The 25,386-nt window shown below is 41.1% G+C and overlaps 1 protein-coding gene across 1 annotated transcript; it reads right to left on the bottom strand.

The window, feature by feature from the left end:
- LOC133009415 (calcium-independent phospholipase A2-gamma-like) lies at window positions 1–24,722 on the bottom strand. Its single transcript, XM_061076917.1, has 10 exons — window positions 24,586–24,722; window positions 22,370–23,673; window positions 22,119–22,268; window positions 20,443–20,594; window positions 20,032–20,126; window positions 18,298–18,469; window positions 17,710–17,767; window positions 17,184–17,378; window positions 5,853–6,048; window positions 1–2,268 (listed from the first exon to the last, which is right to left on the bottom strand). Exons 2-10 carry the CDS (start codon window positions 23,603–23,605, stop codon window positions 1,991–1,993), a joined length of 2,532 nt encoding a protein of 843 aa, XP_060932900.1. The 5' UTR covers window positions 23,606–23,673; window positions 24,586–24,722; the 3' UTR covers window positions 1–1,990.
- Between the last annotated feature and the right edge of the window lie 664 nt (window positions 24,723–25,386).

Raw genomic sequence — 25,386 nt, 5'->3', positions numbered from 1 at the left:
TTCAGTGACGGGTTTTAATTACATACAACGTCAAGCATGAGAACAGTGGAATTACATTAATCTGGACAATATCTGAGTTGAACAGTACCTGAACAGGTTAAACATGAGGACGAACATATTCAGTGCTTTTTCTGGTTTATTCAACAGGATCATTTGCAGTCATGACAAATCAATATGCACAAATCTCTCTTGAGTCAGTCTTCCAGCTAAAACCTGTATGATTTGAATAAGCGCCATAGTACAGCAGAGTGGGGACTGAAACACAGCACTTCAAGGTAGAGAGGGGGAAAGAGGCTTTTGAGAAGACGCATCAAAGAGAGAGTGAACTCTGAAGAAGGAGCAGAAAATGTGCATAGCCTGTGGGGAATCCATAAAACTATATAAATCAAGCACACAATGGTAAAAGCTTCTGGAACAACTGAACTCAAATACATTTGAGGGTTAAAATAACACATAAAAGTAAATCCTGATGACAGGTTGGGTTCATTATGATAGGTCTTAATACTTTAAATATATATATATGCTATTTATGCATAATCATTATTATCATTAATTACAGGAAATATTTGCAACGTACACCCTTAGAAACTGACTTGCCATTGGGCATAAAATCTAGATATAACATGTGTAATACAGCAAAGATTGAAGTGGTACAGCTGTTACACTGATCAATATGCAATCACATAGTTGACCAGTTGACGTATTATTAAATGTGCAAATTGACTGTGAAATCATTGACCGTGATTCGACCATTTACAAACATATTGTTCCTTTCTTGTTCTTTCTTTACATTCTTGTTTTGATATGTTGGCAAAGCCGAACAAATACACCTTTTAAATAACACATATATCCCATCTACATATTGTTTCTGTACAAACACAGGTTTTTGTATTTGGCTTTCATAACAAATCTTCCAAAGGAAAGAAAATTGTTCATAAGTGCTCATTCGGGATAAAACCGTCTGAAAGAAATCCTTGATGCTACCGTAGCATTTTACAGTAGTTTATGCTATATGCTATATTAAGGGATAGATCAACATTTAAGGTGACATACTTAAACAAACTTACATTTTTTATTTCCTTTAAGGAATAACAAAAATGTATTGCTTTTTTGCTGGAAGTTAGATGCGAGGATCAATACAAGTCTCGTTTCTGTACACAGCCGGGGGGGGATAGCTGAGTCTGACTGGATTACAGCTCGGGATAGAGCCAGGCTAGCTCCCCCCCCCTCTTCTTTATAGTATGTGCTAAGCTAAGCTAGAGGATTCATACTCACGTACAATCATCCATCCATTATCTAGACTGCTAAACCTTTGAGGGTCGCGGAGGAACTGGAGCCAGTCCCAGCTGACACTGAGCAGGTCGCCAGTCCATCACAGATCCATGCAGAGATAAACAACCATTCACTTTCACAGTCACACCTACGGTCAATTTAGAATCTCCTATCAAGCTAGTCCCCAATCTGCTTGTCTTCGCAGTGCTCCATACTCACTGCACAGACAAAATAAAAGTGGTATTGATCTCGTCATCCAAACTCTTGGCAAGGAAGTCAATATGCACAATGCCCAAAAATCTTAAACTCTTCCTTTAATCATACAACATGCATTTGCTTGTGAGGCTGTTAGTGAATCCCTCTCACGGATTTCCCAAATCCAAACATCCTTTGACACATCGTCTTTGAAAGTGACGGGAAGTTGAGAGCTGCCAAACCACAGTGGCAAACAGATGCTTTTTTTTCTGCCCAAAAAACTGAAACTCACTTACTGTTGAAGAGAGTTTGAGTTTGCGTGTGTGATGAAGTTAGTGTTGCGTGAGTGATGAAGGTAGTGTTGGCATGTTGGACACATTACCTACTCGTGTGTTTACACAATTTTCTTCAAAGCTACAAGGAGTCAACAAGTCTGGCACACTAATCATGGTGACAAGACTTCTTCTAGGCAATTTAGAGTAAAAGGACATGTTTCCATGTGAAGTAAAAGTGGCTTACGGATCTACACCTTAGAGGAGTGAAAGGAAAGACCGTTATACATGTCGGCTTTGAGCCTGGCCCACTCCGTCATCCTCTGGACGGAGCTCTTCTCTCGAGCGAGGATGCGGGTAACTTTCTTCAGCTTCTCCTCGTTCCTCTCCAGGTAGTGGACGCCCTCTTCCAGCAGCTGGCTGAGCTTCTCCTCTCGGCTGTCATCCATGGAAATTTCCTCGCTCAAGCAGGGATTGAAGCGGAAATACGTGTCAGGAGGGAGAAAGGCGTCGAGCATGGTGTGGACCTCTGGGGGAAGCAAGAGAGGTGAGAGTGAGGCCACAAAAACGAAATTATGAACAGACGATTAACTTTATAATACACACAAACATTCAAACACTGTGTTAACAGTGAACAGGGCATGTAAAGTCAAAGCTTATCTGTCAGTGCCTTGACAGCATTACATGTTCCAGAGTAAGCGCTCAGGGCTGAAATGTGTGAGGTTATACAAGTGGAAATGTCTGGCCTGTCTGTCATGGCTGTTTTCATCTGAGAGGTTTAATATCATCAATAGACAAATGCAAACAAACAGCTGCGAGTTGACTGCGAGTCCTGTATGTTCCCACAGCAGTTCAACTGGCTGGAAACTCAGGCAGTTATTCATCTGAAGGTATTATATCAACTTTAACTTTTTTATAATCAATCATCAGTCAAATTGTACATGTATAGCCCATATTCACAGATCACAATTTGTCTCATAGCGCTTAACAAGGGATCCTCTGTCCTAAACCCTCAACAAGAGACAGAAAAAACTACCAAAGAAAGCTCCACTAAAACACCTAAGACAAAGACAGAGGCTGGGACGGGGGCGGGAGCTTTGGAAACATTCTTGCTAATCTGCTGTTTCTAAAAAACAAAGTGCTTTGAAAAGGCTTGGGAGAGTTTAATCCCAAATACAGGAGTAGCAGGCACAGAGAAGCATCTAGGTCACACACTGTACCACAGCAGCAACAACAGGGAGGAGACCGAGACAAATTTAGGCACAGCAGAGGTGTCCGTGTCCAGAGGTGATAACGGATAGACGGAAGAGGCTGTTGCCAGAGGGCCACAATGGGACGAATCCAGAACAGCATTTTCTGCACTAATGACTTCAAAACCTCATTCATACTCTAAGAAATGATGCAAAAACATAAATATCCGGTTATAATGTGCAATGATTTAATCTTCAGTAGCAGAAAAAAATTATATAAACAAAAATCCACATTGAATAACTAAAATTACAGTCCTGCAGTTGTAGGCCTCCATCATCCATTGCAGATTCTATCAATGTACGTTTTTTCCCAGACTCATACAAGACCATTGTGACCTTTGACCCCTGATATGTTCATTTTTTAAGTCTAAGTGACAACTGCTCAAAATCTGAAGTAATTCTCTAAAAGTAGACAGGTTCAACAGGCCAAAAACATGTTTTATAAGGCGACCGTGACCTTGACCTTTGACCTCCTAATTAAAATCAGGTCATCCTTTAGACCAAGTTATTGTTTGTATCAGATTTAGAGAAATTCCCTCAAGGCGTTCTTGAGATGGGATTGACGCACAAACAACCTATAAACATAAAGCCTTCAGCCACTGGCTGTCACCAGCGTGCTGGCATAACAGTTCCAGAGGGTGACATTAGGTTGCATACCATCTATTTACAGCCATCCATTCATCAATGTACTGTGGAGCTCGTTCCTATTGGAGAGTTTCACCTCACATGATATGTGATGAGACTGTTTCCCTCAACAAAATACGTAGAGTTTCCCTATTTCTGACTACTTCAACGAGAGAACAATAACAATATGATGCATTGAACGCTGACCCATAATGTGGCAGAGCTACTGTACAGTTAATCAGATTACATCAACCACATGAGTTATTTTTGCAGATCTATTAAGGATTTACAAGACACAGCTTATGGAATGATCAATAGTCGAAAAGTAGCAGAACATGACACATCCTGAATTATAGTCCCTTGTATGAGTGAAGCTCAACACACAAATGGATCCTAAAATTCATATAATGCAGCCAAGAGATTTTTTTGTAAGACCCTCTCTTCTTGTTAAACACCCTATAACTCCAGTTAGAACCGGCTTTCTACTAAGAGTTTACAGTGTTCAAGCCCAAACTAAGAAAGCCCTGAGGACTTGTTTGTCCTTATTTTCAGTTTGTTTTAGTTACTTCTCCTCATGACAGGTACACTGATCTTTAGGGGGTTATGTTTTCGTCTCTCTGTTCTGTCTGTTCTGTCTGTCAGGATAAAAAAACGACTGGACTGATTAACAGGTAATTTAGTCAAATGCAATATGGGTCAGGGAACATTTTGGTGTGGATCCACATCAGCTGGCATATTGAGGAATTAAATTTTTTCTTTAAGGTTGTGAGATAGGGTGATATTCAACATCTTCCTTGATTTCTCAGAGAATAATTTATGAATCTAGATGAAAAAAAAATCTGGCATGTTTAAGGGACTGATTGCTATATGTGTGTGCAATTTGGTTTAGATCCACACATAAGTCATTGGTTCACACAGTGAATTTAAATGTAGTTTCATATTGGGACAGTTTCCCTGGTGGAGGTACGGTATGTGGTCTTCTTGGTGCCATTCTAGCTTTATGTAAAACCAGTTGTGTGCCCTTTAAGTATATTTTCCAAGGTGTTTACTAGGGATGAGCGAGTACAGCATTATCTGTATCTGTATCTGTATCTGTTAACCATATGAATTATCCGTATCCGTACTCGGAGTGGGCGGGGCCTAACCCGGAAGTGGGTGTGGTTTAACCCGGAAGTTGGCTGGTTCAACATAACTTTCTTTTTTAACTTTGACATTTTTTTGATTTTTTGATTTTGATTTTTTTTAAATTTATTTCCACACCAGGTGTGTGTGTGTGTGTGTGTGTGTGTTTGTGTGTGTGTTTGTGTGTGTGTGTGTGTGTGTGTGAGTGTGTGTGTGAGTGAGATGCGAGGGACGTTCACTGTCTCCCGGAGAAATGAACACTCTGTGTTTTTAGTATAGAGAGACGTGAATTATATTCGTTCACAAGTCATACAGACTGGTTTTGTTATTTTCACTTTACATTAACACAACTTTACATTAAAGTTTAGTGCAGTGTAATTGTTTGCCGTGATAATTAAATGCCAGTGTGATAATAAATGACAATTTCAAACCATACAAACTGTCATGTTGTACTGTATTTAATAGAGGTTTACTTTACTGTAAAGTAAGTGTAAATGTAAAGTGAAAACAACAAAACCAGTCATTATGACTTGTGAACAAATATAATTCACGTCTTTCTATACTAAAAAACACAGAGTGTTCATTTCTCCGGGAGACAGTGAACGTCCCTCGCATCTCACTCATCAAGACTCGTACCCGAAGACCCAGTCGGGAAATGAACGAATCATTTCTGCTTCCTTGACTGAGCCTATGGAACAGTCCCGATGCGCAGTGAACCTGAGTGACTGAGACACAGAGAGCTGTTCTGTGAGTGAGTGAGCAGAGCAGTGTGTGACGGGAGGAGCGCTGTGACGCTGTGTGAGGATTTTCATTCAGTCCGAGCACAGATAATGACTCCGATTAGTCGTATTATAATCGTACTCGGCAAAAGTGCTTTATCCGTACGGGATACTCGTTTCAGCTGAGTATCCGGATCATCTCTAGTGTTTACAATATTTCGTTATCAACTACATTTTATACAATCAGATTTTATAATAAAAATTTAAAAAAAGATACATTGTGTACTTTTAGAAGGCAGACAATAAAGACTCAACCAATATACAGTCAGGTTAGTCTGATATGGATTTGTGAAACTCTAGATTACCTAATGCATCTTTAAGACTCTGCAGTCACTTACCCTCTGTGTCGGTGGCGCTGCTGATGACATTGGTGATTTTGGTTTTCAGACTCGTGTAAGTGGTGTTGTTCTTGCCGGGGTTTTCAAAGCGACCTGTGCCGAGCGAGACCACACACTCCAAGGGCGTGTTAGGCCACAAACACTTGCACTCATGGACAGCCAGTGCTGTGGGGTTGTTAATCAGCAGACCTCCATCCTGTGCACAAAACAGAAGAAGTGCCATGTTAGAGAGACCATTAAAAGGCTTTGAATGGTGCTTTATGCCAAGACCACGGTCCTGGTGAAACCAATTAATTGGCATTCGAAACCTAAAACCTTTCTTGGATTTTAACATTCGACAGATGACATTTTTAAAGAGAATCTGACAAAACTAAAAGCACAGCTCAATGTGCGGTTCCAGAGCTGCTTGTAAGTCTACAAAGCACAGAGCTAAATTGTTGTTTTTTTCATCCCCTCACATTTTCAGTCAGACCGGCTTTGATATCGAACAACCACCCAGGAGTGCTTTTGCTTTGGATCCATAGTGTACCCAAGGCGATGGGGGAGTGTACTGGTGAGGCAGTGGGGATTGTTGAATAGGCATGAGGCTGAGGGGCCGCAGGGCTGCGAGCTGGCAGCAGGATCAAACACACAGGGGCCAGTCCTCATTAAAGAGGCCAGGCTGGGGGGGTGGGAGCTGTGGGGCCCCAAGGGTCTCGGGACACTCCAGGGGGACGAGCGCTTGTTTATTTGAGTGTGAGTGTGCATGGTTGATCGAAAGCGAATGCCTGCTTAGAGTCAATGCATACAATAATGTGGGTTTGTGTTTCTGGCAGCGCATGTCACAAGGATTCATACACGCTGAGGCTTGGGGCAGGAGGGGGAGAGAACATCCCATGTTTACAGTGCGCTTCAGCAGTGTAGCAGCCTAACGACCATTCTATAGAAATATATGAGAGCACACAGCGTGATGGAAAATATAAAGGGCTGCCTATAGAGGCAAAGGTCTGCTAATCATCCGGGGAGATGGACTGCAAAATTGTATCATCAACCCAAAGACCAGGAAAATAAATTGCAAAAGAGATTGGGTATTGTGGTTAGACTGGAGGCCCTGCATCAAGTAATAGCTCAGATAATCGCAGATGCTTTTTGAATGACTTGTCACTTTTAATATTGCAGTTCGATATGAAAACAATGGCACATTCAAATATTCTTTCAGGCTTCTAAGGGTGAATGAAATGACCCAAGAATACCGTAGAGGCAGCCATAATAACATACTAAGGAAAGATGCTATAGCAAGCATGCTCGCATCTTCATAATACGGTCATTATAAGAATGCTAGCATGCTCATGTTTATCAGGTATAATGTTTACCGTTTATCCATCTTCCATCGACACAAGTATATTAACAGCTGATGGAAATGTAAGATTTTCAGAAATTTCGTCGGAAACAAAAATATTAGACTAGAGGTGAAAGAATTAGAGGAGATTATATGGAAATTAATTTGCAAATAATTTAACTGTTTAATCAATTTGCATCCTTTTGGTTGATTTTCTTGCACTGCTTACACTTTTGATCTGGATGATTGGTCCGACATCACAAGACTTTTGGGGACATGCACATCGGACTTCGGAAAATTATGAGAGCATTTCTCCACATTTTCTGACATTTTACAAACAAATTACTTGGACAAAATGAATGGGAAATTAATCAACAATATAAATAATTGTTGGTTGCAGGCCTATCTTGGACAGATTTTGTCATGATGATGACAATAACAAAATTAAAAGTAATAATAATTCATCCTGAGGGATAAATTGTTGTCTGTACCAAACTGTACGGAATATAGGATGGAAAATGGGACCTGGATTACTGTCAAATTTCGTAGGCTTTGTTCTGTGGCTCCGTAATGTGGCTGCAAGACAACAGTATACATTTTAAAACTTGTATATGCAGCTTCAGTTTTTTTTAATTGGTGGCTGATAAAAAAGATGTAGAACTCAACGAATGAGGTTTGGTTAGCGCTGCACGTCTGACTCCAAAGGTTCCCGGGACTTTCATCAATAACTACTCCCTGACTAGGGATTTTTAGCGGAGTAAAAAGATTTACCCAGAACTTTATTCAGACCCTGTTCCCCTGCAAGGAGTCTCAGTTCCTTCCTGTGGTAAAAACGTGGCTTAAGAGTCGCCACACTCACTAAAATGTATTCTCTGGGTAAAAGACAAACCTGGATGGACAGTCATTGAAATATTAAATGTCTCCAGTCCCTATAAATCAAATTGTCTGATAGAGGAACTTTCTTTGATATGTGAATAAATTATCTTTTTTGATAATGAATTGGAATGATAATCTAAAAATCCTACATTAAATTTATGGCAAATCTCTTGTGAGAGCACACATCTCACCTGCTGAGATGGTAGAAGATGATTTCACTCTGCCACAAAGGAGTGGCACGTCATTCAGCACCAGAAGCGTGTCTGACCAGGCCGAGAGGAAAATGCCGTGATTGCAGTTGCTCCTAAAAGAGCCTTAGAGGGACTTGTAGCACAAAGAGCATCAGATGAACCCAGCTGGAAACAGTTCTGATCTCTCAGAGCTCTGTGAGGGGCTTCATTTTCTGAACTTAGTGGAAATTACGGCAGCAGTCTGGGCCCAGTTATGGCTCCTTTGTGCTGATAGCTGGGGGCAAGTTTCGCAGGCACAGTGTCCGGCCTTACGCACAGAGCCCAGCCGTGTAACATTAGAAGCCAACTGCACAATGCTCCTGTGAGCTGGGGAGCTGAATACTATAACTTGTCTCCATTTCAGTGCACCTGCTCGAGCAATTCAGAGCCGGTGATTATAGTCGTGCCCTCGGAGGAAAGCCTGGTGTGTGGCAGCAAGGAAGATTTGTGGTGCCACTGGAAGACTGGTGGGATTTCTTTGTGTGTGGCGCTTCTGAGGAATCAATTATTTAGGAGATACTGGAAGTTTCATCCGTCATCTCCTTCCATCGCTGTCAAGACCAAACAAGCTTCCTTGTCAGAGATGGTACCGAACTCAAAAATACAGTGAGAACAGTTTGGCAGATGCTGAAGCTGCCGTGGCAGAGCCTGGACTCTTAAAAGGCAAGTTTTTCGTGATATATCCACACTTGGTCCACTGCCACGTTCTCACTCAAGGGTTTCTTGAGGTCATTGTATGTTTGAATGAGGGTGTTAGAAACATTGATCTACTTAGGAAAGACTGCAAATGAGCTGTAAGAACTACACGGTCAAACTTAAGGGACCTGTCAAATACTCTGCGTGACGCAAAGCAAAGGTCACTTCCATTTATAAGGAGTTAGAGCTGTAATGCCGCCTGTATTTTACAATGACTTAATCGCACAGTGCAAACTATAAATACTGACAACCAACCAGTGCAGTTTGAATCTCCATAAAATTTGTTCCAGGTCTAATCAGTTAATCAAAGTCTAAGTGAACCTTTGTCTCAAATTTGAAAAGGATTCTTTTGAGATTAGATAACATGTTCACAAGGCAAAAATGTGTTTTGTGTGGTCAAAATTCTAATCAGGTCATCCTTGAGTACAAGTGAACGTTGTGCACAATTAATCAAACTACCTACGGGTGTTACACCACCATCACCTTGACCTTCTATTCACTTCATCTTGGAGTCCAAGTGAATGCTTGGACCAAATTTGAAGAAAGTCCCTTGAGGTGTTCTTGAGATGTTATATTCACAAGACCATATACTGTATGTGTTTTGTAAGGTCACAGTGACCTTAACCTTTGACCTGTAACCACCACATTCTCACCTGTTCAGTCGTCAATCTTACGGAACATTTGTGCCACATTTGAAGAAATTCCCTAGAGGCATTCTTTTGATATCATCTTCCCAAGAATGTGATGGATGGATTGACAGACAACCCGATAACATAATGCCTCCGGCCACTGGCCGTCACTGGCGCAGTGGCATAATACCATGTGGCAGGGTACACTCCTGACTGATATTTAACCCTAGACTCGGAGAGGAAACACACTTCTGAAATGCCACGTCTGAATTCAGGCTTCCTGAAAGGTTTAATGGTTTCCTCAAACAGGGTTTCTTGATTCCACTCGAGCCTGTTTGTTGATACTCTGGAGGATCAGAGCTCATTTGACCTCGCTCTCTCCCTTCAGGGTCTAATGGCGGATTCACAAATGAGCTGCCGACATTTTCTATTCGCAAACAAAGCAAGTTTTCCAATAATTAGGTCTCCTGCACCTTTGGGAACATATTTCACTTTGTCAGAGGGCCAATTAAAATGAACCATAATTTTTAAAAGGAACAACTTCAAACAGCGTATTCTGAAGTAAAAACTACTCCATTATATGAGCCGTTATAAATATAAACAAAATGAAGACCAGCATGATTTATAGGTCCCTCGCACTGCGGTTGTCATTAACTCATGGGAGCTTATCTTCATTGTGCCAGTTTAAGCTGTCTTAAAGCAGGAGTGCTGATTTGAATAGGAACGAGGTGCTATCGTCGTGATCAGTAAAAGTCATTTCACGCCCCAGTGTGTGTCAGCTCCCATTAGCTGGGACAACAAACTTCATCCTCTTCATTTAGACTGCCTCCCTCCGCATCTCTCTCCCTCTCTAGCCCGTGGGTAAGCTGGAGTGGCGCCTCGTTGCAAAGGTCGTTTTGCGTGGCCACGGCACAGAGGAAAAAAGGAGCGCTCTCTTAAATCTAAAAGAGGCGATCCCTTAACATGCATCTGGTGTAGCTTTTACATCACAGCCCCAATGAGCAGCTGTAGTCTTTACAATTTCTTCTTTGGCTACTTTGGCAGAGCATGACTGAGGGGCACTGAGCTCTGTCATGATTTATTAAAAGACGCTGCCAATGACTGTCCCCTCTCTCAAATGAGTAATTAGGGAAGCATCACATACACCACAGACATATAGTTATGTCTGTCACAATTGCAACTTCGTTTTCCAGAGACAGCATTCCATAGATTAAGTAGATAATCAGGCACCATGTATGCACTCTTATGAATTTAAAAGAATATTTGCCAAAAAAACAAGCCTTCTCCGTTGCGATCGATGTGATCAAAAACATAAATCTTCTCATTGAGGAAGTTGAATTGCCTAAATAGCGTGAAATCCGCATGAAAGACCACAACTGTCACCAGTGAAGATGAGACTGACAAAGGTGTCAGTGTGTTGAGTGTCGCTCTCAAGTGGCGGCCGGGTCAAGTTAAAGATCTTCATGCCATATTATGCAATTACGTCGACCACTTCTCCTCTTTGCCTTTTTCTCCTTTATCGGCCCCAAAGGTCACATTGTGGTTCAGGCCGTCTTCCCAGGCTGTCAGTAGGCGAGGGACCCATGTGTGCAAGTGCCAGCTTTGCCCCCAGGCCGGCAAAGCAATTGAGATCGACTGCGCACAGCTATCTTTTCCCACACATTTTTAGAATTCATGACCACACATGTGCAGCCATTATTGAAACAATGAGTCATCTCTGACGGCTGAAGCCATTCAGGTTAAACTGCAGCAATTAATGCAAACCCCCCTTACGCTTATGTTTACTCAGTTTAAATTCCCTTGAGACATTATCTGCATATTTGACAACTTCATATTAGAAAGCATATTTTTTTCTGTCCATCATATTAATTCCTCTTCTGGTCATTCATTTCTCTGCTGTGGTGTTTACCAGAGGCAATTTAACATCCGACCTGCATAACAATACATCGCATTGCAAGGTTTAAAACAGCGATTGAATACAAGAAACCTCATCTGGAGCCACGGCAGTGAGAGCAGGGGCAGATCCTGGGTCAGGTCCAGGGGGCTACTGGCCCCATCTGTAATCTGATTGGCCCCTGATTTTTTTTTTTTTTTTTTTTAACAATATGTTTATTAGGTTTTTTCAGATAATTAAGTACAAACAGACAAGTATTAGGAGTAAGTAAGAAATTATGTCAAAATGAAAGGAAAAGAGAAAGAAAGAAAAAAGAGTCAATTGAATTAAAATAAAATAAAGGCATAAAAACAGTAAAAAAAACAAAAAAAACAAACAGACTAACAAACAAACAGGGCGTACAGCTTAAGACAATGAAATGTATTGATGCATCACTAGTATACAAAGTACATACAAAAAAGAGGTGAGTGGCCTATTGTGAGTCTCATAGCTTCTCTAAATCTCCCTCCAATTGAGCAAGGTGGTCTAAGAATTGCTGCCAGATCTTGTAGAATTTTTTAAGATTGTTTGTCAAACTGTATCGGATTTTCTCCATATGTAATAGAGAGGTAAGTTCTGATAGCCACGTCTTGAAGAGTGGCACTGCTTCTGACTTCCACAGCATTAGAATCAGTCTCTGTGCTGTACTGCGATACTTCGAGGCAAAAGAGACAGGGAGAAGCCAAACAGTGCCAACTCAGGCTCAGGAACACACAGTTGTACATTTCAGAAAACCTCTTAAATATTCCACACAAGAAGTCGTACAGCTTTGAACATGTCCAGAAAAGGTGGGTTAAGGATCCGTCAGCAGATTTACATCGATCAGGCCCCTGATTTTCAAAATATATTCCATAATGTGTGGCTTTGCTTAAAGCTATAGAGCTAACAGTCAATATGAAATGACTTAAATGCGCATTTAACTGAATAAGGAATTGTGGACGGATGTTGGACATGTGTAAATTTTGGCTGGCCCCTTTTGACCCTTGATTTATAAAAATCCTAGATCTGCCTCTGAGAGAGAGGCCTGTGTGGTGCACTGTGAGCAGGACAGGAAGATTCAGGGAAGCTTTTGTACAGCAGCCAGTCAAAAATAATCAGTGGACTGCCCGAATCTCCAAGTAAGTGTTAGTGTATCTGAGAAAACATTTCTGGGCAAAAGAACCAAAAGACTGCTCAGTCGAGTTAATGTGACAATGACAGAATCCGTGTGTATGACTTTATACTCAGGGGACCGAGAGGCAGAGTCTGTCTGCAGCTGGGCTCACAAGTTTGAGCTCCATCCTCCACCAGCCTCCAGGGCCGAACTCTCAGGGCTTAACTCAGGAGGAGAGAGCAGGAATGAGGATGTGGCTCAAAGCTCAGCTTTATCTTGTCTGTCACTTCTCTGAATCCACCACCTGTGTAATATATGACCAATAACTTCACCTGATGGGACCTTTACAATGAATGAAAGAAAAAAAGAACTGCTCTTTTGGTATGGTTCTAAACTTCTATTGTCACACACAATCAAACCATTTTGGAGCCATACATTGAATTCCTAGACTCATTAATGACTCATTCATTATTGATATAATGCATTTTGGTTTATTTCTTGCTGTGTGAAGTGTTTCTGCTGAGTGTGAAGCCTTGTTGTGGCTCTCAAGAGCTGCGCTGAGGGTGACTGCCCACTGATCCGACGCCTCCCATCAAATGTTGGCAGAAGTGGGCACGAAACATGCGCTCATTCCTCCCCAGTGCCTCAGGAGAAGCCATAGCAACCAGGCTGGAAAGAAAACATTGGGCCCCCCTCACTATTCCACGCATGCCCCGACATCCATTGTCAAAACGCCTCAAGTCCTCTACTTCAGTGTTCGTTAGTAGTAGAGATAACTGAGAAAGCCTTAATGTGGAACTTGCGCCTCCTCCCTCCCTTCATCTCCTCTATGTTTCCACTCTCTCTCTTGTTCCCTCCCTGGCTTCGGTATCCCCCGCCATGGCTGCGGTTGCAAGTGTGAGACTTTGATAAAACCGTGGCTGCTCTGCTTCAAAAGGTCTTGCTCCGAGTTACAATTTCCCCAGTGTACCCAGTGTGAATCTAAAGTTCTGGATCATCGTCAGACAGATTTCTCTTCCAGCGGAATCACAGAACAATCAGAACTTTCTTGAAATGCCGCTTGAGAACTCGGGCATTCGCTCAGCACATGGCATCAAAATTCTCCTGCGCTCCCAGCACAAAAGAGTGATTGTTTGGAGCTTAAATTAAGTGGAAAACTCTGTGGGCGTTTGTGGAAAAGAGCGAGATGACTCTCTCTTTAGGGAATCCTGACATCACACAGACAGCATGCTATGCTCACGACCGCTTTCAAATAGCCAGTAGATTGAGTCATCAGGCTGGGAGGCACTCTGCATCTGGCCAGAGGTTCACAAGGAGAGGGAAGTGGCAGAATGCTGCATGAAGTGGTTTATTAAAAGGATTTCATTGTATTGTATATAATGTTCTGTGGCTTTACACTGTTCAGTCATATAGAAGTTTAAAAACTCATCAAAAATGACATTTGCGAATACTAATTTAAATCAGGATGAATAAGTGTTTGCTTTATCACTGAAATGTAAAATTTCCTATTTTGACATCAGAATCTAATCGAAAATCGAATTTCTCGCAAACCAACTCCAACAACAGACGCTTCTGTTCAATTTCATGAAAGTTTGTCAACACTTTTTTATATCTATTTATGACTTTCAGTGGCTTTGATGTGTTTTTTTCCTCTAAATATCTTAAATCAAGAATTCAAAATGTTTCATTTCTTTGAGCCATGACCTGACAGAAGCTAGAGTTGGAGACACTGGTGCAGTTGATGAAATGTTGTCCCATTCGTTACCCCCCCGACTCTATGTGTATCTCATTCTATTCTAAATCCATGCAAGAATAGGAAAAAATATATAACTGAACTTTTATTTGAACACGTTTATACTCTATTATCTGTGTTTCTCTTTTTTAAAAAGCTGTATCATTTGCAGAAGCAAACAAGTGATAGCAGAATATCTTCAGGCAAAGTGAACATAGGTAAAAACCATACCATAAATAACAGGGTAGGAAGAAGAAAAAATTTGCTCAAATCACACAGGAAACATGAGTCACATGCAGAATACAACCATCAGGGCTTACTGATCTTTTTTGTATTTTCATTATGTTTTCCATTGTGAAAGTTTCTTTTGAAATAAATTTTAATAATAAAACACTTCATGTCAAGTGTGTTAAATATATTAAACTACTGATGGCGTCTCATCTTCTCGCAGTATGAGGTTTCCTGCTGGCGGCTGACTAACAGCGGTTGGAATAGCATCGCATAATTAGATTGTCTTTTCCTTCCAAGGCAGATGCAGCAGTCAAACACATGTGTGTGATGAGGGAAGTGCTGCATTTGGGATAATTAATGCATCTCAGAGCAGAGTGAGCTCTGCAAGATGGTAGGAGGGGGAATCTCCCACCACAGGTGGGTTTCTTCATCAACCAGTCTCTTTCATTCTCTGCTCCTGCACTTCACCATTCACCAACACAACCGACACAGCTTCCAATTAAGAGCTTTGGAGCCTGCTACATGGGATATTGACTTTGAAGCAAACACATGCTCATTCACATGTGTTTGTGCCACACGAGATTCGGCTGTGTTTGTCGGTCTGGTTTGCTAAATCTAAGTTCTGAATGTCAAATTCAAGGAGATGTTGAGATCTGGAAGAAACAGGTCAAACCTAAGCGACACCAACAGAATGCTTAAACAGTAGTGGAACATGAGCTGCTTTCAGACAAGCACTGAGGTCATTTTTTGACATTTTCTGCAGGGGCTATATGTGAGAATGCAAATGTTCGAGTAATTTTCTTTAGCCAAGCACCTTTTAAATGTCCAGTTAATTCTGAGAGAGCCCATGTGAGAATACAGGAGGAACATGTTCCAGAAAATTCAGAGTGAGTAAGTTGAATGGGACGTTTCTAATCCATGACGGAAGTGAATCTGGAAGAATGTTAATATCTCAGGATGAAAAAGAGAAGCCATACAAGTAGAAGACGTTGACAAAGATGTCAACTTGTAAAAACAAGATTTGACAGCATTTGACCAATGCCCTTTCCTCTAAAGAATTTAAAACATGTCCTGCCTCCTGCTTGCTCTACCAAGGTGGCACCCCTCACCTGAATGTTCCAGAAGACATCGAAGGGAATGGTTACACAAACGTTCATGCCAAGCAAATATCGTAGGCTAACGTTCACAAAAGTTGACATGCATGCAAAGCCATGGTGCAATTAACCAGGCCACAGGAGGCAAATGTTTTTGTTTGTTTTTATTCTTGTCCTCACTGGTACAGAAGGGGAAGAGGAGGCTAAGGTTAGCCACTGATACATTCCCGTAAGTGTGACCCATCACCTGTTATAACTTATTGTTCATGCATTTCCAGTATATTATCTGTGTGCTTTTAATCTCCATTTCAAAGGACTGTGCATCTTCTGTTTAGAGGTAAATACCACCCAGCTGCTTGTTTTCTAAAATGTCTCTGATGTGATGTCATACTACTTCTCCTGCAATCTGCTAAGCCCTTGCTTAAAAGGTAAATAGCCATACGTATTGATCAGCAAAACGGTAGAGTGGACCGGCAGTTTGTTATGTTGCTGATGGCTAATGTATACCTGTTTACTGGAGATAGATCTGAGTGTGTATCACTGCGACTCTGCCCCTCACTCCCCTGTCAAAATATAATTGACTGGAAACAAACACTGACAGACGGAAACAGAGATCCTCCCCTCCTTCTGGCTGTGCCAAGGATTTTTCTCACTAGGCTTCTCAAAATCCTTCAAACTCCACATCAACAGACTGAACAACATGTACATCAGGCAGACCAATAATAAGCCCAGTATTTCTCAGAAAGAGGACTGCAATGCTATGCGAATGTGAGGGAGGGTGTGAAAACGAGAATGAGAAAGGAAAAAATAAGCCTGAACAGTTACATTAAACTGTAACTGAATTAAATATTCATAGGCTGAGGACTCGCGCAGCATTGCTGAAGAAAATTTGTGTTTTTAATAAAAGTGAAAATACATTTTCTGAAACAGACCAAACTGTTTATTGGATTTTGGGCTGAGGAACCCAGGTCCAGAATGTTTGATGATAGGTGATGTGGTTCCAGAGATACAGGTCAAAAAGTGACCTCATCGCTGATTTAAGGGTCTCCAATGATGACTAGGGACTATATAAACACACATACTTAAGGGTCATGACCGTTTACTTGGTTATATTGATCATTACCAGGTAAAACAATTCACATCCTGATTCTGTGTGACATCTCATCCATTTCTGTATCAAGGTATGGAGTATCAACTTTCTCTTGAGAATCGACCGACATTTACAAATGTGCCAGTTTTTGTTAGAAGGTGATCGATCAGTTCTGAGAGCTGGCAAAGAAGAGAACCTTCAGAATGAATCCGGCCCATATTTTCTTTGTTTAGACTTCAGGAATTCAGGAATATCATCCTATGAAAACGACTTCTACGAGTCATTTCACCTTCTACGTAACAAATACTGACAGGAAATATTCCAGAATTAATTCAGATCAGATGAAGGGGTGGGGCCAAGGGGGCACTTGCCACAGCTGAAATCAGTTATTGTGGAGAACAGTACTGACCTGGTGGAGATCATTGCCCAAGGTGAACTCTTGAAAATACCCAGGAGCTGCTGACGAGGCTCGGATCGCCTGCCAGAGTTGGTGCTGGGAGCCGCCAAGGTAGTGTGAACGCACCCCAGGTAAGAGGTTGTAGTTTCTGAACACGTAAGCCTTCAGTGGCGTTCCCCGGTTCACAATGGTGCTCACCGCTGCCACCTACAGGCAAAGACAATACATACAGTATAATGTGATTGAAGCAGTATTTTACTTCAGTTGGGATGTAAGATGCAGGAACAATTTCTACACCGACACGCCGAAGGATCAATTTAATAACATCTCAGGGGAGTCTACAGAGAATTGAAACCACATACACTTCTCTACCCATGCAGGCATGCAGCTTACATAGTTTTTAAGTATATTTTCCCGAAAACTTAGATCAAGAAAGGAGCTTTCTGTGTAGTATCCCTGCAAACAAGATGAGACGAAGTCCCACGGGTCAGCACCAGAACAGTGGGAAGAAAGAGTCAGGTCATCTAACACAGCTCACCTTGGGGCATTCTGCGTTTCTTGAAGTCTCCACCAAGAGTTGAGAACCCATCTTCTCTCTGTGGAATAGAAGAGAGGATGATGCTATTTTCTGGCTTCATGAGTTTTTGTTAGTACAATTGCTTGTTACAGAAATCTTTCTGCAAGCTTAAAAAAAAAATCATCCTGCATATGAGTTAATGGAACTGATATAATTCTATGATCAGCATAATTAGTTTAACGGACCACTTACATTTACCAGAATTACCGACCTTTTTAAGACTATTCACCATATTTAAACATATAGTGATGGTTACTCATCCAAATTTCCCTACAAACCTATAGTCTACAGTGATTTTCATACATTATAATAATAATGAACTTTTCACATGTGAATGTTACAATTTTCTTGAAAATCGATCATCTGATTTCATGGGTTAAGTCAAAGTTCTATCTATTTCCACAATACAGTTTCATATTACTGTAATATTTCGGTTACGTACAGTCAATCAGGCATCATTGGTTTACCACATTACTATATTGACATCGTAAAATGACTCTTGATTCAGACATAAGCTTAAGGTTAAATCACAACAACAGTGGAACTGACTTGAGGATATTCTCCCAGACTTCACTATCATAGAATGCATGGCTCCAGCCCATCTTCACCGTGCCGACAATGACGTTCTGCTTAAAAACGTCTGAGCCCAACTTCCGGTACAGGTCGTCACACTCGTTGAGCGGGATTTGGAACACACCTAACATGAACCCTAGGATAGCACCTGAGGAAAAACATACAAAGAGGGACAGCAACTAAGAATTCAAACAACATACGAAATTACATTTTTGGAAAAATGAAGTCTAAAAGCATCAGTATGTACATCGATGTACGTGGTAATCTTGATAACAAATATGGAAATACAGCTAATTGTTCTGTTATTATTAAGGTGTGGAGTTGATGAAAGGTTAATTCCTTAAATTAATAACAGTTGAGAGTAAAATCAACCTTCGATGAGCAACAGATGAGTACAGAATGAGTGAACATGATTATAAAACTGTTGGCAAATGCTTCTCATTTCCTGATTGAGGGTCGTTGATGAGATTAACAAGGCGACACAGAGCTGTGAGGGCAGAACTGGGTTCTTTACCTGAATGATGTGGGTGATCAAAATGACCAGATGTGGCCCAGATGGGTTTTAAATGTGTGGACAGGATTTGATCTAGCAGGGTAATAACATCAGGCTTTGACAACATTCAGTAAATCTTAGGAATGAAGTAGCTCCACCTGTTGACGATTAAGACTGAGAGAACTGAACCGAGGACAAACAGAAACTTCTGGTGATGATTAACGAGCAATGTTCTCTGAAAACAAATCAACATTTCTCAGTCTGCTGAACAGAAAAGTGACAGATGATGGGACACTAATCCACAGCACCCCCTTGTGGTAAATTTGCATTCAAAGGAAACGCATATATTGACCTTCTGACAAATCAAAATGTTTCTAGCTCGAACCCCCCCCCCCCAAAAAAAACTAAAAACTATTAAATAAGAATAAATAACTGAGATAAACTTAATCCGGAGATGAACTATTTTGTATCACTGTTGGTTTCTATTTTAGATATTTCGGGCATTTAGATATATATATATATATATATTTTTTTTTTTTTCCAGTTTTTGTCCTTCAGTTTTGGCTAATTTTATTTTCTTCTCTCTGTTTGTTAATACATCATTTTAACCACTTATATCAATTTGATTCTTTCATCTTTGTTCAAACAAGTCAACAGAATACACTCTCTATTTCTAAAATTACTAGAATGGCGCTGAGGAGAGTGGATACCTCCGCCAAGGTCCTTATATTCAATAAAGCTGCACCAAATTGAATACACTCATAGATTAATGTTTAAATAAGTTCTTTTAAAAATTCCTGAATCCAACCACTGATATGGATCAGCACCAAGACTTCTAAGGCAACTTTCCACATCCCTCCACAAAGTTTGAGGTGATCCGTCAAGTAGGTCTTGCATAAAACTGCTAACTAAAAGACATATGCAGATGATAACATAACCTCCTTGGTGGAGGTAATAAAATATTAATCATGAAAAATGTTGCTAAAAAATATCAGTATTGTAATTCCATTCATCATCTAAGCAGCTTAACAATTTGAACCAGCGTTACCCTCCGTGGCCTACATCGACTGCACAGCAGCACGGTTGACATTAGAGTGGATATGTTGGTGAGATTGAGGTCAGAAGAAGCACAGAGCACCAAATGGGTCAGTGTGCGATCAGTGCTGTGACTCTGATAATCCCCACACGTGCAGAATTAGGGAAGGAGGACAACATACCTGTGCTGACACCACAGATATAATCGAACTGTTGGTAAATGGGTTTGCCGGTCATGGCTTCCAGCTTCTGTAAAGTCTGAAGCGCGAGAAGTCCCCTGAAAGTACAAAGACATACAGATACACGCAGAGCCACTTAATAATAAGATAACGACTAGAGCAATAGAACTGGGTTCAAAGACTGAAATCTGATTCTCAATAAACATAAATCCTTATCTTTTTACAGTTAATATTTCTCAACAGTTCTACTTCACTTACTGAAACTGCCAACAGAGGCAGTGAATGGCTGTTCAGAATATTCTGACATGACCTCAGCTGGAGTAAAATTCCATTTATTTCCACTTTGAAAAGAGTTGACATCAGTGAATTATATCTTACACTAAAGAAAAGAAAGAAAAAGAGCAGAATTTGTACCTCAAACCTCCTCCGTCAATGGAAAGGATCCGAACACCGCGACCTTTAACAGGCATCTGATAGCCCACCAGAGCAAGGGCTTCTCTGACTGCTGCCCTCAAGCCTGGGTCACTGGCCTGCTTCAGACGCAGGAGGCAAGGGATGACCCTCTCCTGAGGAACACACACACACACACACCATGGCAAAGGAAAAACAGTCAATCAACCCATCATGATAATGTGCAAACTGAGGGACAGTGGAGCTGGGAGAGGAAATAATGAGAGCATGGACTTAAGTGTGAGATGGCCGGGATAGATCGGTTAGTTGATCAATTAATGTTGTTGCTTCCTCAGTTAAAATGTACACATTGATTTTATATGCTGCTGTCTGCACTATCTTCCTTTGTATTTCACAGACAGTCATAGAGCATCACATATATTCTGCCAGTTTTGTTCTGAGTTTGATAAGCTCGAGAGGAGAGGAGAGGAGAGGAGAGGAGGGGGCTATATCTTGTCACTTCAGAAACTGGATATGCACTGGGTAGATGTTGAAAAATGAAGCAAGCAATTCTGATCACAGATTTAGGATTATAATTTACCAAAGGGAAAACCGTCTTGCCACTGATAGCCACAAGGAAATGAAACATTTATGGTAAAAAATAAAGAGCGACACGATCAGTCAGGTTGATAATGTCAAGTCCCTTGGCATCATCTTAGATTCACATCTAAGATTTGATAAACACGTCAATTCATGTTACAATTGACAGATTCCTTCACAGAGACGTCACATCACATATTACTCAGGTAGGACTCCCTATGCCATGAATCTTATTAAAGTTATTTTATAAATGAAAAAATCCTTACACTTAAATGTCCCATGATACAAGTGTGGTACAAGTCATTAAAAATGTATATTTGGATAAATGAATGACAGCAGGCTTAAAGCACATGCATCACTTTTACTGCTTCAACTCCATCCTAGAGAACACTCAGGATCCCGCTGCCTTTCTCAAACTGAAATGAAAGCACATGATACAGTCATCATTACAAATAATCTAGAAGGTGAATATTATTGTGACCTTGACTCAAGGTGTTCGCATGGACTGAATAAGGTGACAGGAGTTAATGCTCAGAGTACATTTTTCTTCTCACATCATTACTGTGCTATAAATGGAACTCAGGTCAGTCAGTCACCACAATGATGTCCTTTATGTCTGTCTTTTGCAAAGCTATGCAATTTATTCTTTCAGTAATACTTTGAGCACAACACTATTCTTGATTTTTCACGGAGGATTAACCCTCCTCACACACGAGTAGATGTCAGCTTGTTCTTATTTGTATAAATAGGTGAATACCGCATGAGTTCCTGACGCCATCACAGATAAGGCGGAGACATAAATAAATGCAACAGTATACAGTCTGCATGTAGTTGCGTGGCTCTGACAATAAACAGAGCATAACATAAGCTGTTGCCACAGCTGACAAACTGACATTTTGCCTGGTATGGGAAAAACACAAGCACAAGGCCAGTATCTGCATTATTCACATTCTACAGCTGCTTAGTAATTCAATCCAAATATAACACGCTTATGTACGTAGGTGTAAAAAATGTGCTGCAGTAAACACTGTCTTTACAGTGTGAGCTTACATTCTGGGAAAAGGGGGAGAAGAAAATGCAGGGCAGCTCAGGTTTCTCACCTTGACAGCAACAACACGAGTATCTGGAAACTCCAGGAGATGGTAGCTGAGGTCTTCCACTCTGTTGATATAGACCCTAACATCTGATGCCCTGTGCAGAGCCTGGACCAGCCCCCTAGTACGATTGTCCACACTAACCCTGGCAATAATCTGGAGGATATGCAGCCAGTTACTAAAAGTGTATGCTAACTATCACATTCATACAAAAGAGAACAATTTAGAAATGAAATGTTACTATGTAATAGACCCACCTTTTCCCTTTGATGTAGAAGCTTCTTGGCTTTCTCCTCTGCGGCCTTCTGCTCCTTACTAACAGTGGCCTCAACCTGTTTCACTGCTGCTTCCTCAATCTTCCTCTCTGCCACTGCAGCCGTCTTGGATTCTGCTGACCTGAATTTGGGGACCAGGGGAGCAAAGTAGCTGCCAACGAAGGCTTGCACAGTGGGAGCCGAGTACGACAGGTAGTGTCCTAGACCCTTCTTAGAGGAAGGAGGAGTAACTGGAGGAGCAGTGCCACTTTTATCCGACACTGGCATGAGGTCAAAGGTTTGTTGTCCCTGAGAGGAAGCAGTGCAGTCAACATTGTCCACTTTCTTTTCCTGAGTCTTTGTACTGGTGCCAAAGTATGCGTTGATGTGATGGGACAGGTAGTTGTACGTCTCATCCAGGTTGACGGAAAAGGGGCTGGGATGGAATAGTGCTGTGGGTTGATTGGGAGTTGTGCTCTTGTTCCCCAAGTCGCTCGAAAAAGCTTGAGGCTCTTCTTTCTTAACAATGGGAGAACTGGCTTTGACAGGAGGAACGATACGCTTTATTTTTCTCTCCTTTATTTCTCGCCCAGTCACAACTGTGGCAGCGACGGTTGCTGATGCGGAATTGCGAGAATGAGTGGAGGTAGCAGCACTTGCATCACATGCAGCAGCAGTTGAAGGAACAGAGGGACTCGCAGAGGATGAGTTAATTACAGGAGTGGGTGTAGTGGTTGTAGAAGGAGGAGCAGCATTGTTGGGAGCAGGAGAACCTGTGATTAAACCCTCCTCAGCTTTTGGCGTTGACTCAACACTTACCTCAGCCTTGTTCAAAGCCTTCGAAGAGTTTGGTTTTAGTCTGGTTAATTTGGAGAGAAGTTGCGAGTGTGTCCCACTCACAGCTTTAGAAACTGTGTCCAGCGTGTTCCTGACCCGAGACATGTGTTGGCTTAGACCAGCCGTCCAACGTGAGGCCGAAGTGTTCAGAGACGGGCTGCTGGTGTGGAGTCCCAGACTTTGTCTAACCTGGTTGGCTTTACAGAGCAACCCTTTACGAGCCCTGCTCCTCTGGTGGTGGGAGCGCTTCCAGATGAGACGACCGGCCTTGTAGCAACCAGGTTGCTGTGCATGAATCCTACAGTGAGAGGTATCAGACAATGGAAGTGATGCTGCATGTCTCTGCCACAACAGAATTCCACTTACTTTCCCCCAGGTGTTTGGAGTACATCTATGAATCATTCTGTCAGGTCATAAGAGTTTATGACATCCAGACAAATATAAGGTCTATGCTCTCCCTCCTCATTAACCTGGTGATGAACAACAAAAAAAGTGACATTTAGATGACAGAAGGAAAACAGAAAAAAATATATATATATACATACATAATGAAAATGAGGTGACACTAAGGATGCTCCTAACTCTTGTTTCTAGTTATTTAGATAGATATTTAGACAGATAGATATTTAGATATTTAGATAGATAAATAGATAGGTAGATAGATAAGTAGAGAGATAGATAGATAGATAGATAGATAGATAGATAGATAGATAGATAGATAGATAGATAGATAGATAGATAGATAGATAGATAGATACTTCATTGATTCAGAGGGAAATGTAGGCATCAAGAAGCACACAAAACAGTCAAACGCAAAAGCAGGACTATAATAAAAGGTGAAAACAGTTCTAGAATAAGTACACTGCAGTTAAATGGAAGTCCAGCCACCAGAACGACTACAAAGCTGTCACTGTACATAAGTATGTGCTAATGGAGATATTATAATATAATACAAACATTGTAAGTATAAGGTGATTGACAGACACAATCAACGGAGGAGTATTGAAGCCACATATAAATACAGAGTTAAAGATATACAACTCAAGCTATATAAAGTTGTGCATTAGACTAACATAGCCTGTCAAATAATGGTACAGCAGGTGCAAGTGTTTGTTTTGTTTATGTTTAAAAAGGTAAAAACAGTGCAAGAATAAAACTTACAAAATAAAACTATATATAAAAAATGTATTATGATTAATATAGTCAGTAATAACCGTTGCTTTGGAACCTCTACGGTAGTTGCACCACGCTGAGAGGTGAACCACCAGCTAACAGACTCAGGGCAACACATCAGCAGCTAACCGGTAGCTTCGTTCCCACACAGTGGAGCAGCTAGTGGAGTTAGCATTCACACAGGCCACACGGAGAGACATAAATGATACCTGTGCTTTATGTCGTCGTCTTGTGAAAGCCGGAAATCATTTAACGCTCACATGTAGTCGCCATGTTCCGTATCGTCCACACGGAGTAAAATAACGTGAAGCAATGATCTGTGTCATTCGACCTGACACTTGTGTTCAAACGTGACATCACAACGTCGGTCAAGAGAAAAACAATGGTCACATGACGTCCTATGTGCTCTGCTATTGGCTATCCAGCATTCGGCCCCTTAAATGGTGTCTGTTGATTGGTTGAGGATAGCTGACGGCTGTCTGTGGCATAAGAGCTTTTATTTTATAACCGGCGTACACCGATGTAAATCCAGACAGGCGGTGTCAGAATCCAAAAGTAAGAATGGGTGCCCACCCCTCTACACATCCGACGGGACTCAGAAAACAACAAATGAGGCGCTACATGTGCACATTGACATTAGGCGCTACATGTGCACTTTGACATGCGACCTATGCAGTCTATGCATGCGACACATACAAAACAAACTGTTCTTATCACATAATTATAATGAACATCTTAAAATTGTTATTATGCCTCTTAAACCTGTATCCACTGTGTGAATATGAATAGAATAATAATAAAAAACAATACCTATTAATGTAAAGCAGAGCTACATGGTTATGTAACAACAAACCATATACTTTATTTAAAGACAAACAAAACCAGAGTGAAACAAGAATAACGAGCACTGACAGACAGTAAGGCCCTGTTGAAATTGTAAGTATTATTATTATTATTTTAAAGGCAAATGAATTGGCTTTGTGAGGGCTTTAACCTATGGCTTTAACATG

Source organism: Limanda limanda, chromosome 8 (genome assembly GCF_963576545.1).
Source record: "Limanda limanda chromosome 8, fLimLim1.1, whole genome shotgun sequence".
Classification (NCBI taxonomy): Eukaryota; Metazoa; Chordata; class Actinopteri; order Pleuronectiformes; family Pleuronectidae; genus Limanda; species Limanda limanda.
This window is presented reverse-complemented; position numbering and strand designations above follow the sequence as displayed.